This window comes from Loxodonta africana, chromosome 18 (assembly GCF_030014295.1).
Source record: "Loxodonta africana isolate mLoxAfr1 chromosome 18, mLoxAfr1.hap2, whole genome shotgun sequence".
Lineage (NCBI taxonomy): Eukaryota > Metazoa > Chordata > Mammalia > Proboscidea > Elephantidae > Loxodonta > Loxodonta africana.
Window position 1 is genome coordinate 63571684 of NC_087359.1, and position 11906 is coordinate 63583589.

Consider the following 11906-nt stretch of genomic DNA (forward strand, 5'->3'; position numbering starts at 1 on the left):
AGAAAACAAAAAACAAAAAACACAGCATTCATATTTATATCATTAATAGTCCACTAGAAAATATAATATTCAAATTAGCAAAAAAGCTGTGCAGGGGTTTTGTAGAGATTACGAAACACTCTTGAAAGACATAGAAGACCTGAATAAACGAACAGTGTATCATGTTAATGGATGGGAAGACTCAATTTTGTAAATATGGCAATTCTCCCCAAATTAATCTTTGAATTCACTACAATTATAAACAAGGTTTCTGGTGGAATCTGAAAAGTTGGTCTCATCTGGAAGAAGGACGAGAAAAGAGTCAAGACATTTCTGAAGAACAACAAGGTACTGACAGACTTGTCCTACTATATTTTAAGACTTGCAAAACAGAATGGTGGTACTGTCTCGTTCGCTGGATCAATGGAACAGAACTAGGAAAGTGACCCACATATAGGGAAGCCTGAGTTACAAAAATAAATTCCAGATGAATTAAAGACATAAATGTGTAATGTAAAACTAAACTTTTAGAAGAACAAACTGTAGGTATATATATCCTTGTGGCCTCAGTATAGGTAAGCCTTTTTTTTTTTCAAGTACAATTGCAATTAAAAAAAAAAAAAAACTTTTTTTTTAAATTGTGCTAAGTATACATATGCAACAAAACATTTGCCATTTAAACATTCTTACATGTACAATCCAGTGATATTAATTATGTTCACCATACTGTGCGATCATCACCTCTATGCATTTCCAAACTTTTCCATCACCCTTAACAGAAGCCCAGAGTCCCCTAAGCAATGACTCCTTATTTTTCCCTCCCTCTAGCCCCCGGTAACCACTAATAAATTTTGGTCTCTATGTATTCACCTATTCTAGATATTTCATACGAGTGGGATCATATAATATTTGTCCTTTTGTGTCTGACTTATTTCACTCAGCATGTTTTCAAGATTCATCCACGTTGTGGCATGTATCAGGACTTATTTCTCTTGACGTTTACCCTGAGTTGATTTCTCATGGTAATATTTTAACCCAACAACATACTGGTTAAAAAAAAAAAAAAAACCCAACACAACAAACAAAAAATCAAATGAAAAGTCTTAACAGAGATCAAAGTAACCCTTTTATTCCACTAGGTTATGTAGAAACTTTGGATTACTATTAGAGCAATTGATTTTTGCTACGATACGGCATTTCAGCAGTTACGTTTTAATTAAAAAACGTTATTATGGAAAATTTCAAACACACAAAAATATGTTCATCCAGCTTCAATAATTATCAATACATGCCAATTCTGTTACATCTAAGAAAAAATTCTTAAATAAGATACAAACTATAAAGAAAAGATTGATATATTTGTCAGAAAAACCTATATAAATGAAAACATTAAAATGTATTTAAAAGATAAGATACATATTGGGAGATCTGTAATACATATAGCTGACAAAGGATTCATATCCAGATTTACAAATCAGTAAGAAAAAACAATCAGAAGAAATAAAGAAGTAAATGGACAAAGAATACGAACATGGGATTCACAGAAGAGGAAACTCAAGCGGCTAATGAACACAGGGAAGAAATGTTTAGCTTCTCTGGTAATAAGGAAAATGCAAAATAAAACAAGATATGATTTAAACATCAAATAGGCAACTAAAAAGTTTGGAAATGCCTAATATTGACATGGAAACGTTGGAACACTCATATACTTTTACAAGTCGTATAAGCTGGTATGAACACTTTGGGAAGCAATTTGGCAATAGCTAGTAAAGCTGATGGTAAGTATCCTTATAACCTGGCAATTCTGCTTCTAGGTATGCTTCTTAGAGAAACTCACACCTCCGTACAAAGAGACTGCAGTACTGTTGGTAGACAAACACGAAGTGGCAAAAAATTGTGCATCAATAAGAGACTAGAGTACAAACACTGGAAGAGAAATTAGGTAACTGGGAGCTCCTAAAAGTCAAACAGCTATGCTCATCCAAAGACTTCACCAAAATAAAAGGATTACCTACAGACCGGGAAAAAGTTCTTAGCTATGACATTTCCAATCAGCATCTTATCTCTAAGATCTACATGATACTCCAGAAGCTCAACAACAAAAAAGACAAATAACCCAATTAAAAAATGGGCAAAGGATATGAACAGGCACTTTACCAAAAAAGACATTCAGGCTGCTAACAGATACATGAGGAAATGCTCACAATCATTAGCCATGAGAGAAATGCAAATCAAAACTACAATGAGATTCCATCTCACCCCAGCAAGTCTGGCATTAATCTAAAAAACACAAAATAATAAATGTTAGGTTGTGGAGAGACTGGAACACTTATACACTGCTGGTGGGGATGCAAAATGGTACAGCCACTTTGGAAATTGATTTGGTGCTTCCTTAAAAAGCTAGAACTAGAACTACCACTAAAAAAAAAAAACAAAAAACCCATTGCCGTCAAGTCGATTCTGACTCCTAGTGACCCTACAGGATAGAGTAGAACCGCCCCACAGAGTTTCCAAGGAGCGCCTGGTGGATTTGAACTGCTGACCTTTTGGTTAGCAGCTACAGCACTTAACCACTTTGCCACCAGAGTTTCCAGAACTACCATACGACCCAGCAATTCCACTCCTTGGAATATACCCTAAAGAAATAACAGCCTTCACATGAACAGGTATTATGCACATCCATTTTCACTGCAGCATGGTTTACAACAGCAAAAAGATGGAAGCAACCAAGGTGCCCATCAATGGATGAATGGATAAACTATAGTATATTCACATAGTGGAATGCTACGCAATGATTAAGAACAACGATGAATCTGTGAAACATTTCATAATATGGAGGAATCTAGTAGGCATTATGCTGAGTGAAATTAGTCAATTGCAAAAGGACAAATATTGTATGAGACCACTATTATAAGAACTCATGAAACAGTTTAAACACAGAAGAAAACATTCTTTGATGATTACGAGGGTGAGGAAGGGAGGTAGAGGGATAGTCGCTAACTAGGTTAAAAAAAAAAAAATTTTTTTTTTTTTTTTTTAAAATTTTTTTAGGTGATGGGAAGGGCAACACACAACACAGGGATAGTCAGTACAACTGGACTAAACCAGAAGCAAAGAAGTTTCCCGACTACAACCACACGCTTTGAAGACCAGAATAGCAGGGACAGGTATCTGGGGACCATGGTTTCAGGGGACATCTAGGTCAGTTGGCATAACAAAACACATTAAGAAAACATACTGCATCCCACTTTGGTGACAGGTGTCTGGGGTTTTAAACGCTAGCAAGTGGCCATCTAAGATGCATAAACTGGTCTCAACCCACCTGGAGCAAGGGAGAATGAAGAACACCAAAGACATATGGTAAAGATGAGCCCAAGAGACAGAAAAGGCCACATAAACCAGAGACTCCGTCAGCCTGAGAATGGAAGAGCCAGATGGTGCCCCGCTACCACCAATGACTGCTCTGACAGGGAACACAACAGAGAACCCCTGACGGAGCAGGAGAACAGTGGCATGAAGATCTCAAATTCTCGTAAAAAAACCAGGCTTAATGGTCTGAATGAGACCGGAGGGACTCTGACGGTCATGGTCCCCGGACCCTTTGATAGGCCAAGATTGGAACCATTCCCAAAGCCAACTCTACAGACAGGGATTGGCCTGAAGTATAAGAGAGACAATGATGCTGGTGAGGAGTAAGCTTCGTGGCTCACATAGACACTTGAGAATACGTGGGCAACTCCTGCCTGGTGGCGAGATGAGAAGGAAGAGGGGGACAGGAGCTGGTTGAATGGACACGGGGAATACAGGGTGGAGAGGAGGAATGTGCTGTCTCATTAAGAGGAGACCAGCTAGGGGTACACAGCAAGGTGTGTATAACTTTTTGTATGAGAGATTGATTTGGTTTGTAAACTTTCACCTAAAGCACAGTAAGTTAAAAAAAAAAATACATTAACATAAAAAAAGGAGACTAGGTCAGTAAATTGTGGCATGATTCATACAATGGGCTGTTTGACAGCAACTGAAATTAAAGAGACACAACTACATGCACCAACATGGATAAATCTAAAAAACATAATGTTGGATAAGAAAAGCAAAGCAGATGGTACTCCCAGAACGCCATCTATAAAAAGTCTAAAAATGTAAAACAATACTATATTATCTATAGATATATGCACGTGTAGTAAAGAATAAAAGGATGCATAAATATATAAATTCAGGACAGTAATTACCTTTAGTGAAAGAGAAAGGGAAAAGGCAACCAGCAAGGGTACACAAGGGGCTTCAACTGTATCTATAATGTATTATTTCTTTTAAAGCTGGGTGGAACATATCCAGGTGTTTATTAACTAGTCTTTATACAAGAATCATTTCTTAAGAAAATCCCGAACAATTGGGTAGAGATTAGGATCATCTACCAAGAGAGTTCCATTTGTGCAAGGGTGGGTGGTACAGCCTCCATTTATGATGGTCACTCACTCTCATTCCTTCCTACTTTAAGGGTGGTAAAACTGCAGCTCAAAGTAGTAGGTGTGGAAACAAGGTTATGTGATGGATGAAATCAACTCCCACAGTTAGTCTCTTATCAAAATGACCTGTTTTATTTCCTTCATGGTATTTAAAACAAGGTGAATTTATTTTGCGTATTTATTTCTTTACTTGTTTACTGTCTATCTCCCCTCATCTAGAACATAAAAGGCCCCTGAGGTAAGAAACTGGGTCTATCTCATTCACCACAGAATCACGAGCACCACGAATAGTGCCTGGCAAATTGTAAGCGCTCAGTAAATAGCTAATGCTGAATACCAAAAGTCAAGCCTGCCAGAGTAACTGAAGAGGAGATGTTTGACTCTCGCAGAGAAGTCCAGGCTGCACGTGGACTGTAAGTTCAAGCACTGGTCTCTGTGAGGCATCTATGGGAGGGAGACGCAGAATGACAAGTGGGCGGTGCTCTTACCAGCCACAGCTAGAACACTAGAGCAGGGGGAGTAGGAGTGAAGAGAAAATAAAAAATTATATTTGGGAACAATTTCTATTAACAAGATAGAGAAACTTTGAACCTCTAGATTCTCTAAAGACACCTAACTAATTACCCAGCAGAATTAATTACCCAGCAGAATCTTCTCATGCAAGTTCCAACATGAGTTCCAGGATATGAACTTTCTAAAAACCTAAAGCATGCCACTTAATCTCTTTTCCCAGCCTCCAGTCTGGGAGAGGGACAGAAGAGAGGGGGCAGGGAATGAAGAAAAAGAAAACACATCAAAGCATTGCTTTTAACACAGCTCATGCCATGATCCTGAGGAGAATGGCATGCCTGTAGTGAGGTGGCTCGAAAGGCTCTTTCCCGCGGGCAGTATTGAGGGCCACAGCTGCCCTCTAGGCAATTATATCACCTTTCCAAAAGGCCCTGTAGAGCAGCAGTGGTTTGGAGGGTGGGCTATGGAGCTAGACTTCCTGTGCTTAAATTGTGACTCCACCATTTACCTTTTGTGTAACCTTTGGCAAGTGATTCTGCAGTTCTGTTTCCTCAAATTATACAATGGAGGCTAATAATGCTTCCTACTGCACAGGGTTGTTGTGAGGTCACCTAGGACACAGCAAGTTCTCAATAAATGGTAGATTTTATTGTAATTATTCACGAATTTATATTTCTTTGGAAAAACTCTGGAGGCCTGGGTGACTAAATCATTAGCCAATGAAACAGACACAACTGGCAACAGTGGGAAAGCACTGGACCAAAAACCGAATACCTGTTGAGGCAGAGATTACCAGCTACCTCTCAATACCCAGTCTCCCTTCTTCTTTAGCAAAAGAGCTCTGATTTTTAGCTGAGTACATTTCTGCCTGGCTAGATGACTATATGGAGCCCTGGTGGTACAGTGGTTAAGCGTTCGGCTGCTAATCAAAAGGTCGGCAGTTTGAATTTAGCAGATGCTTCTTGGAAACCCTACGGGGCAGTTCTACTCTGTCCTATAAGGTCGCTACGAGTCGGAATTGACTTGAAGGCAAAGGGTTTGGTTTTGGTTTAGATGACTATGTTTCCAGTCTTCTGTCCAGCTAAGGTGGACATATGATTATGAGATATAAGCCGAAGTTTTATGTAAAGCACTGAAGAAGTCCTTTTAAATATGGCAGGTGGGGGGTGGGGAGGGCCTTTCTGTCCTCTTCCTCCAGTATGTAGCCTGCTGATACTCTAGTAGTAATCCTGGGATGGGGCTACATCCTAGAAGGTTGTAGTAGTGAGCTGAAGAAGCCTGAATGTTGGCAACTTGGTGGTGCCATCACGTCAATCTTGGATTGCCAATTTCTGGGCTCTGATGTGAGAGAATAAATCCTTATAAGTTTAGGCCTCTGTAACTGGGGTTCATATTCACCTGAACCTAATTCTGATATATCTGAGTTATAGGTTCTCAGATAATTAATCTCTTTCTAGATCTTAGCTTCCTCACCTATAAAATGTGGATAATGCCTCAGAGAGCCCCTGAAGCAATCAAGTGAAATAACATCATGACAGCACTTTGTAAAATGCTGATGCCATTTTTATTAATGAAAACAAGAGACACTCATAATGGAAAAGAAGGTGATGATGATGGGCGGCACAGAGATAAGGACTAAGAAAAGGATTAGAGAGAGAATCTAGGAAAAAAGATTATGCTTCTAAGAGTAGAGGAATTTCTTATAGAAGATAATTAAAATTGATGACTTTGGAGAGATCATATCCTGCTTAAAAAATATACTACTAAATTATCTCTTGATAGGAATCTTATAACTTTCTACTCTTCAGAATTCACTTCCTCTGATCATGATTCATTCCTAATTAGAAATGACTTTTGCCATTCATATCCTGATGTCTCCCTCTCCATAGCCTTATCATTACTCCCAACCTTTATAATCAAGTTGCACTTCTTGACTTTATCAGAGAGAAGAGCTGTTCAAAAGAACTTTCAGCAATGATGGAAATGTTCTATAGCTGCACTTCACAGTATGGTAGCCATTAGCCACATGTGGCTATTGACCACCTGAACTACGGTTAGTGTAATGAAGAACCAAATTTTAAATTTTATTTAATTTTAATCAAAATAGACATGTGGCTAGTGTATTGGACCATGCAACCACGGAGTCAGCTCTAAGAAAAGGAAGTAAACTATAGGTCATCCTATCTGATCTACCTCATTTCTTAGCATCTATGCCAAAATGCTTTCTCCTATCCTACTCCTGATGTGACCCTAAATCCCTGGGGAGTCTTCATCCATTTCCCTATTTGAAATTTTACTGTCTCTCTCTATGGGCATAGACAGATACATTCAAAATACACATACTGAATCAGACAGACATCCTTAGGGCAAGGCTTTACTGAACACATCAGAATATCTGGATTCATGGAATACACACACAAAAAAATAAAAAAGCACCGAATATGACTCATTCCCTGAAAGGCCAGATCTTTCTTTTTGGTCTAAAGACATCAGCAGTTCAATTATCCTTCTTAATAAGTCTTTATGTATCCAATATCAGTCTAGTATTTTCTTCTCATTAAATAAAACAGGAGGAGAAACAAGCAAGTTCATCTCTTGGGAGAAGATCACACTAAGATATGGCCTGAAGCAAGGTTACAACCACAGAAAGCTTCTCAGTATAGTAAACAAAGCTGCCAAAATAAGCAATTTGTCAACTTAAGGAACTAGTATCTTTAGGATGAGGGGGTGGAGGGTTTGTTAAAACAGTTTTGCACATGATTTAACTCCTAATGAAGGACAGGTCTCAAAAATACTAAATCCCAGAAAGACAGGTGATTTCAATAAATTACTGGCTTGCTCTACTTGCCTGCACCTAGTGGTGCAGTGGTTACGTGCTTGGCTGCTAACCAAAAGGTTGACCGTTTGAATCTACCAGGTACTCCCTGGAAACTCTACAGGGCAGTTAGGACTGGGTAACTTCTCTTAGGAGCCCTGGTGGTGCAGTGGTTAAGAGCTTGGCTACTAACCAAAAGGCTGGCAGTTCAAATCTACCAGCCACTCCTACAGGGTCACTTCGAGTTGAAATGGACTCGATGGCAATGAATCTGGGTTTTGGTTTAGCTTCTCTTAGGCTTCTACTACCACACCAGCAGACATGCAGAGGGGCAGGACAGAACAGAAATTGCAGAACAGGGTACCAGAGGTGGTGATAATACAGGCAGATGTTTTTCTAGCTCAAGAGACACATGCTAAAACAAACACCCTGACCCCAATGACCCCTCCAGGCTGCTGCTCAGGTGCTCATGTTTTAGATGTGAGGAAAAGTGTAATTCCTTCAAAAACTCCTTGATGTGCATCCAAGAAATGATGTGACAGTACTTGCTGCAGATCTCCCTCAGAGGCATACCAGTACAACCTTTTTCAAACGCAAACTGGCTTACTCATTATAGCTGTCAGGTTTCTTAGGGAGGAGTTTTATAAAAGAAAAGGCAACTCTCCCCTCTGACTGACCTGGAGAGTGTGGCAGACCCAGATTAAGTGAGACTGAAGGGACGAAGGGTACCTGGAGAATGACCCCTGGAAGCAGAAGGTGCTATGGGACTCAGCCTGGACAGAACTTGATGGGAAACGGAAGTCTTTGGCTCTGCTGATTCTCTGTTTGAGTCAGGCCACCTTGATTTTGGCAACCCCACCCACCCCTAATATTGGCTCAGGTATTCCCTGGTCTTCACATAGAATCCAAAAGTTCCCTGGACCTCCAAGTCAGATCCCCTTGTCTTTAGGGCAGGAGTGCCATAAACTATGTCATTCAGCTATGCCTTACTGACTCTTACGCACATAGGAAGTATGTATTGAGCACTCATGAGACTCGCAGCCCCAAACTAGACATTTGGGGATGTCAACTAGAGAGCAGTCTCCAGGAACTTGAGATTTAATGTTCAGTGTGTACAGCTCTCAGCAGTCTTAAAGGTAGATGCAGGCAAAAAGGGTGCGGGAAGAAGACACAGAATCCTGTCCATACTTTGGACAATACCTCCAGTTTTCCTAGGTGTTGTTACATTACGACATGGAAATACAGTTATTTAGTAGTAGGTGGGGAAAAAAAGACAAAACCCACAACTTGGAATTTCAGAAATAAGGGAAAAAATGTGGGATAAAGGCAGTAGTGGATGGGTTTAGTGAAAACGATAGAGTGGAAACTTTAGACTATTTCAAATATAAAAAAAAATATAAAGGCCAGGGAAATGAAAACTAGAAATTCAAACATGCCTAGATTAAGGAGCCTGTCCCCATCTACAGGAAGTTTATCCTTAACATCCAAATAGTCATGTTTTAAAATCAACAAGTTTGCTGATTTTCAGCTGCCACTGACCGGAACCCCCAGTGGTTCTGGCCCACAGTGTAGACAGACTGTGCCCAGCCGGACTTGATGAAGACACGCAGCCGGAAGTCAGCCAGCCAGCCTGACCCCTCCCAGTTGAGGGGAAGAGTTGAAGCAAAACACTACCCAGCTACAAGAACAGCAGACAAGAGGGTTTAACCCTAGCAGCGCAGGACTGCAGCCACCAGGGACCCTGGATCTCAGTCAGCAGATTGAGAGAGTAAGTGGTCTTGGACCCAAGGGGACTCCAAGAATGGGAATAGAAACCTACCAGAAAGTTCAGTGCGATCTTTCGTCCCGCACCTCTCTCCCTCCCTGTCCGCTGCTATTGGCATATTCACATTCACATACATTTTTTTTATTTGATATAATTCTCTCCTAGAAATTACTATATGTAGCCTCTTGGGATCTAAAGCAATTAAGTGAAGATAAATTTCTTTCATGGAGCAAGCTGTCAAAGGATGAAGCAATTTCATTCCCCATTTGAAGTGGAAGCTTTGGGTCATGCATGGTTTATTTGAAACAATGCCATCACCTAAAGCTGCTGATCTTATCTCTAACTCCGTTCTCCATTTCAAACTGCTAGAGATGTGTAGCGTGGCACTGCCTGAAGTTATGACATCTGGCCCAAGGCCAGCAACAGAACAAGCCAACTCCTCTTCTAGGTTTCAAGCATAAGAGGACTAAAAAAATTAAACAAAAAAAGAGAGAACCATATAGGTGGAATCTGTTAAACCCTAAAAAGGGGAGATGTTTCCAGGGCATAGGGTGTAGCTACAGAGGCACTCTAACAACGAGGAAGTGGTATTAAAAAAGGGGGGGATCGCCCCTCAAAGTGGGTAGAGTGAAATATATGCCAAGGAACCAGATTTTTCTCTTCTGGGAGACATTGAACCAAACTGTAAGTTCTATATCCTGAAACAGCCTGATAGCTGGGATGCATACCAGGCTGAGAGTCAAAAGCCCACGGTTCTTAATCCCAGCACTCAAAGGCTGTGTGTTTGAGAAGGGGAGAGTGTTGACATGTTGTGGGGTTGGCAACCAATGTCACAAAACAATATGTGTATTAATTGTTTAAAGAGAAACATTTGCTCTGTAAACCTTCATCTAAAGTTCAAAAAAAAAAAAGACTGGAATTTAGGGACAAGTTCCTGTGAACTCCTTTTTTAAACCTCGGCTGGCACTTTATTTTTTAAAAATTCTTCATAAGCACATTTTATTCATTTTATAAATATACAGTCAATACATTAGCTAAATGATAGTTTTCAACTTTCTTTCTTAAGCTATAGAAATTTTCTTCAGGTTAAGTCTGTGCACATCAGACCATGTGTGAGCACTGCTTTTAGGAGGAACCTTGAAGGACTAGAATTGGCTTTCAAACTTGAGTATGCTGGAATAAGCTGGAGATTGCTGGGCAATTTCTTAACAAATTCTGTGGGCAAACACCACAGACTTTCTCATTCATAGGTCTGGGTGGGGCCTAAAATACTGCATATCTGTCATGTTCCCAGGTGACGCTGATGCTCTTTGTCCTGGGATACACTTTAAGAACAACTGGTATAGAGGACTCTGGCCAGGAGAAAGGTCCAGAATTGTAGCGTCTAGTATGGTAGCCACTAGTCACATGTGGATGTTTATTTTTTTAAAATAGATTGATATTTAAATTTAATTATATCAAAATTTCTGTTTCTCAGTTGCTTTAGCCACATCTCAAGTGCTCAACAGTCACCTGTGGCTAGTGGCTACCGTACTGGATGGTGCAGAAACAGATCATTTCCATAATCACAGTAAGTTCTATTTGTTAGTGCTGGTCTAGAATCCAAGAGCCCTGGTGGTACAGTGGTTAAGCACTTGGCTGTTAACCAAAAAGTCGGCTGTTCGAACCCACCAGCCACTCCATGGGAGAAAGATGTGGCAGTCTGTTTGTATGTAGATTACAGCCTTGGAAACCCTATGGGGCAGTTCTACTCTGTCCTATAGGGTTTCGATGAGTCAGAAGCAACTCAGCAGCAATGGGTTTTGGTCTAGAGTCCAAGTCTTCTGAAGAACAGTTGAGTGAAATGTGAATGTTTAGCCTAGAGAAAGGAAAACGTAAGGTAAATTTCAAGTACATTAAGACATGGCAGGTATAGAAAAACACTGTGATTCTGAGAAACCTAAAACCAATAAAGTGGCAATTACAGGAAGGCAGATTTGGTTCAGTTTGAGAACAAATTTTTTTTTCTTTAATAATTTTTATTGTGCTTTAAGTGAAAGTTTACAAATCAAGTCAGTCTGTCACATGTAAGCTTATATACACCTTACTACATACTCCCATTTACTCTCCCCCTAATTTTTTTTTTTTAATGAGTCAGCCCGCTCCCTTATTCCAGTCTTTCCTTTCGTGACCCTTTTGCCAGTTTCTAACCCTCTCTATCCTCCCATCTCCCCTCCAGACAAAAAAAAAAAAAAAACAGGAGATACCAATACAGTCTCAAGTGTCCACCTGATACAAGTAGCTCACTCTTCATCAGCATCTCTCTCCAGCCCATTGTCCAGTCCCTTCCATGTCTGATGAGTAGTCTTCGGGAATGGTTCCTGTCCTGGAC

The 11906-nt window shown here is 40.1% G+C and overlaps 1 protein-coding gene across 14 annotated transcripts in view; it reads right to left on the reverse strand.

Moving 5' to 3' along the window:
* SMG6 (SMG6 nonsense mediated mRNA decay factor) overlaps positions 1–11906 on the reverse strand; it is a 234378-nt gene that overhangs the window by 68067 nt on the left and 154405 nt on the right. The window contains exons 15-16 of one of the 14 annotated variants that reach the window (XM_064271539.1): positions 11804–11900; positions 1054–11393 (exon numbers count right to left, since the gene is read on the reverse strand). The exons of 12 other annotated variants lie outside the window; for them this stretch is intronic. In XM_064271539.1, coding sequence (XP_064127609.1) covers positions 11389–11393; positions 11804–11900 — 102 coding nt within the window. In that variant the 3' untranslated portion in view covers positions 1054–11388. Of the gene's footprint in view, positions 1–1053; positions 11394–11803; positions 11901–11906 lie in introns of those variants that run through there. One more of the 14 variants, XM_064271540.1, reaches the window with a different exon arrangement.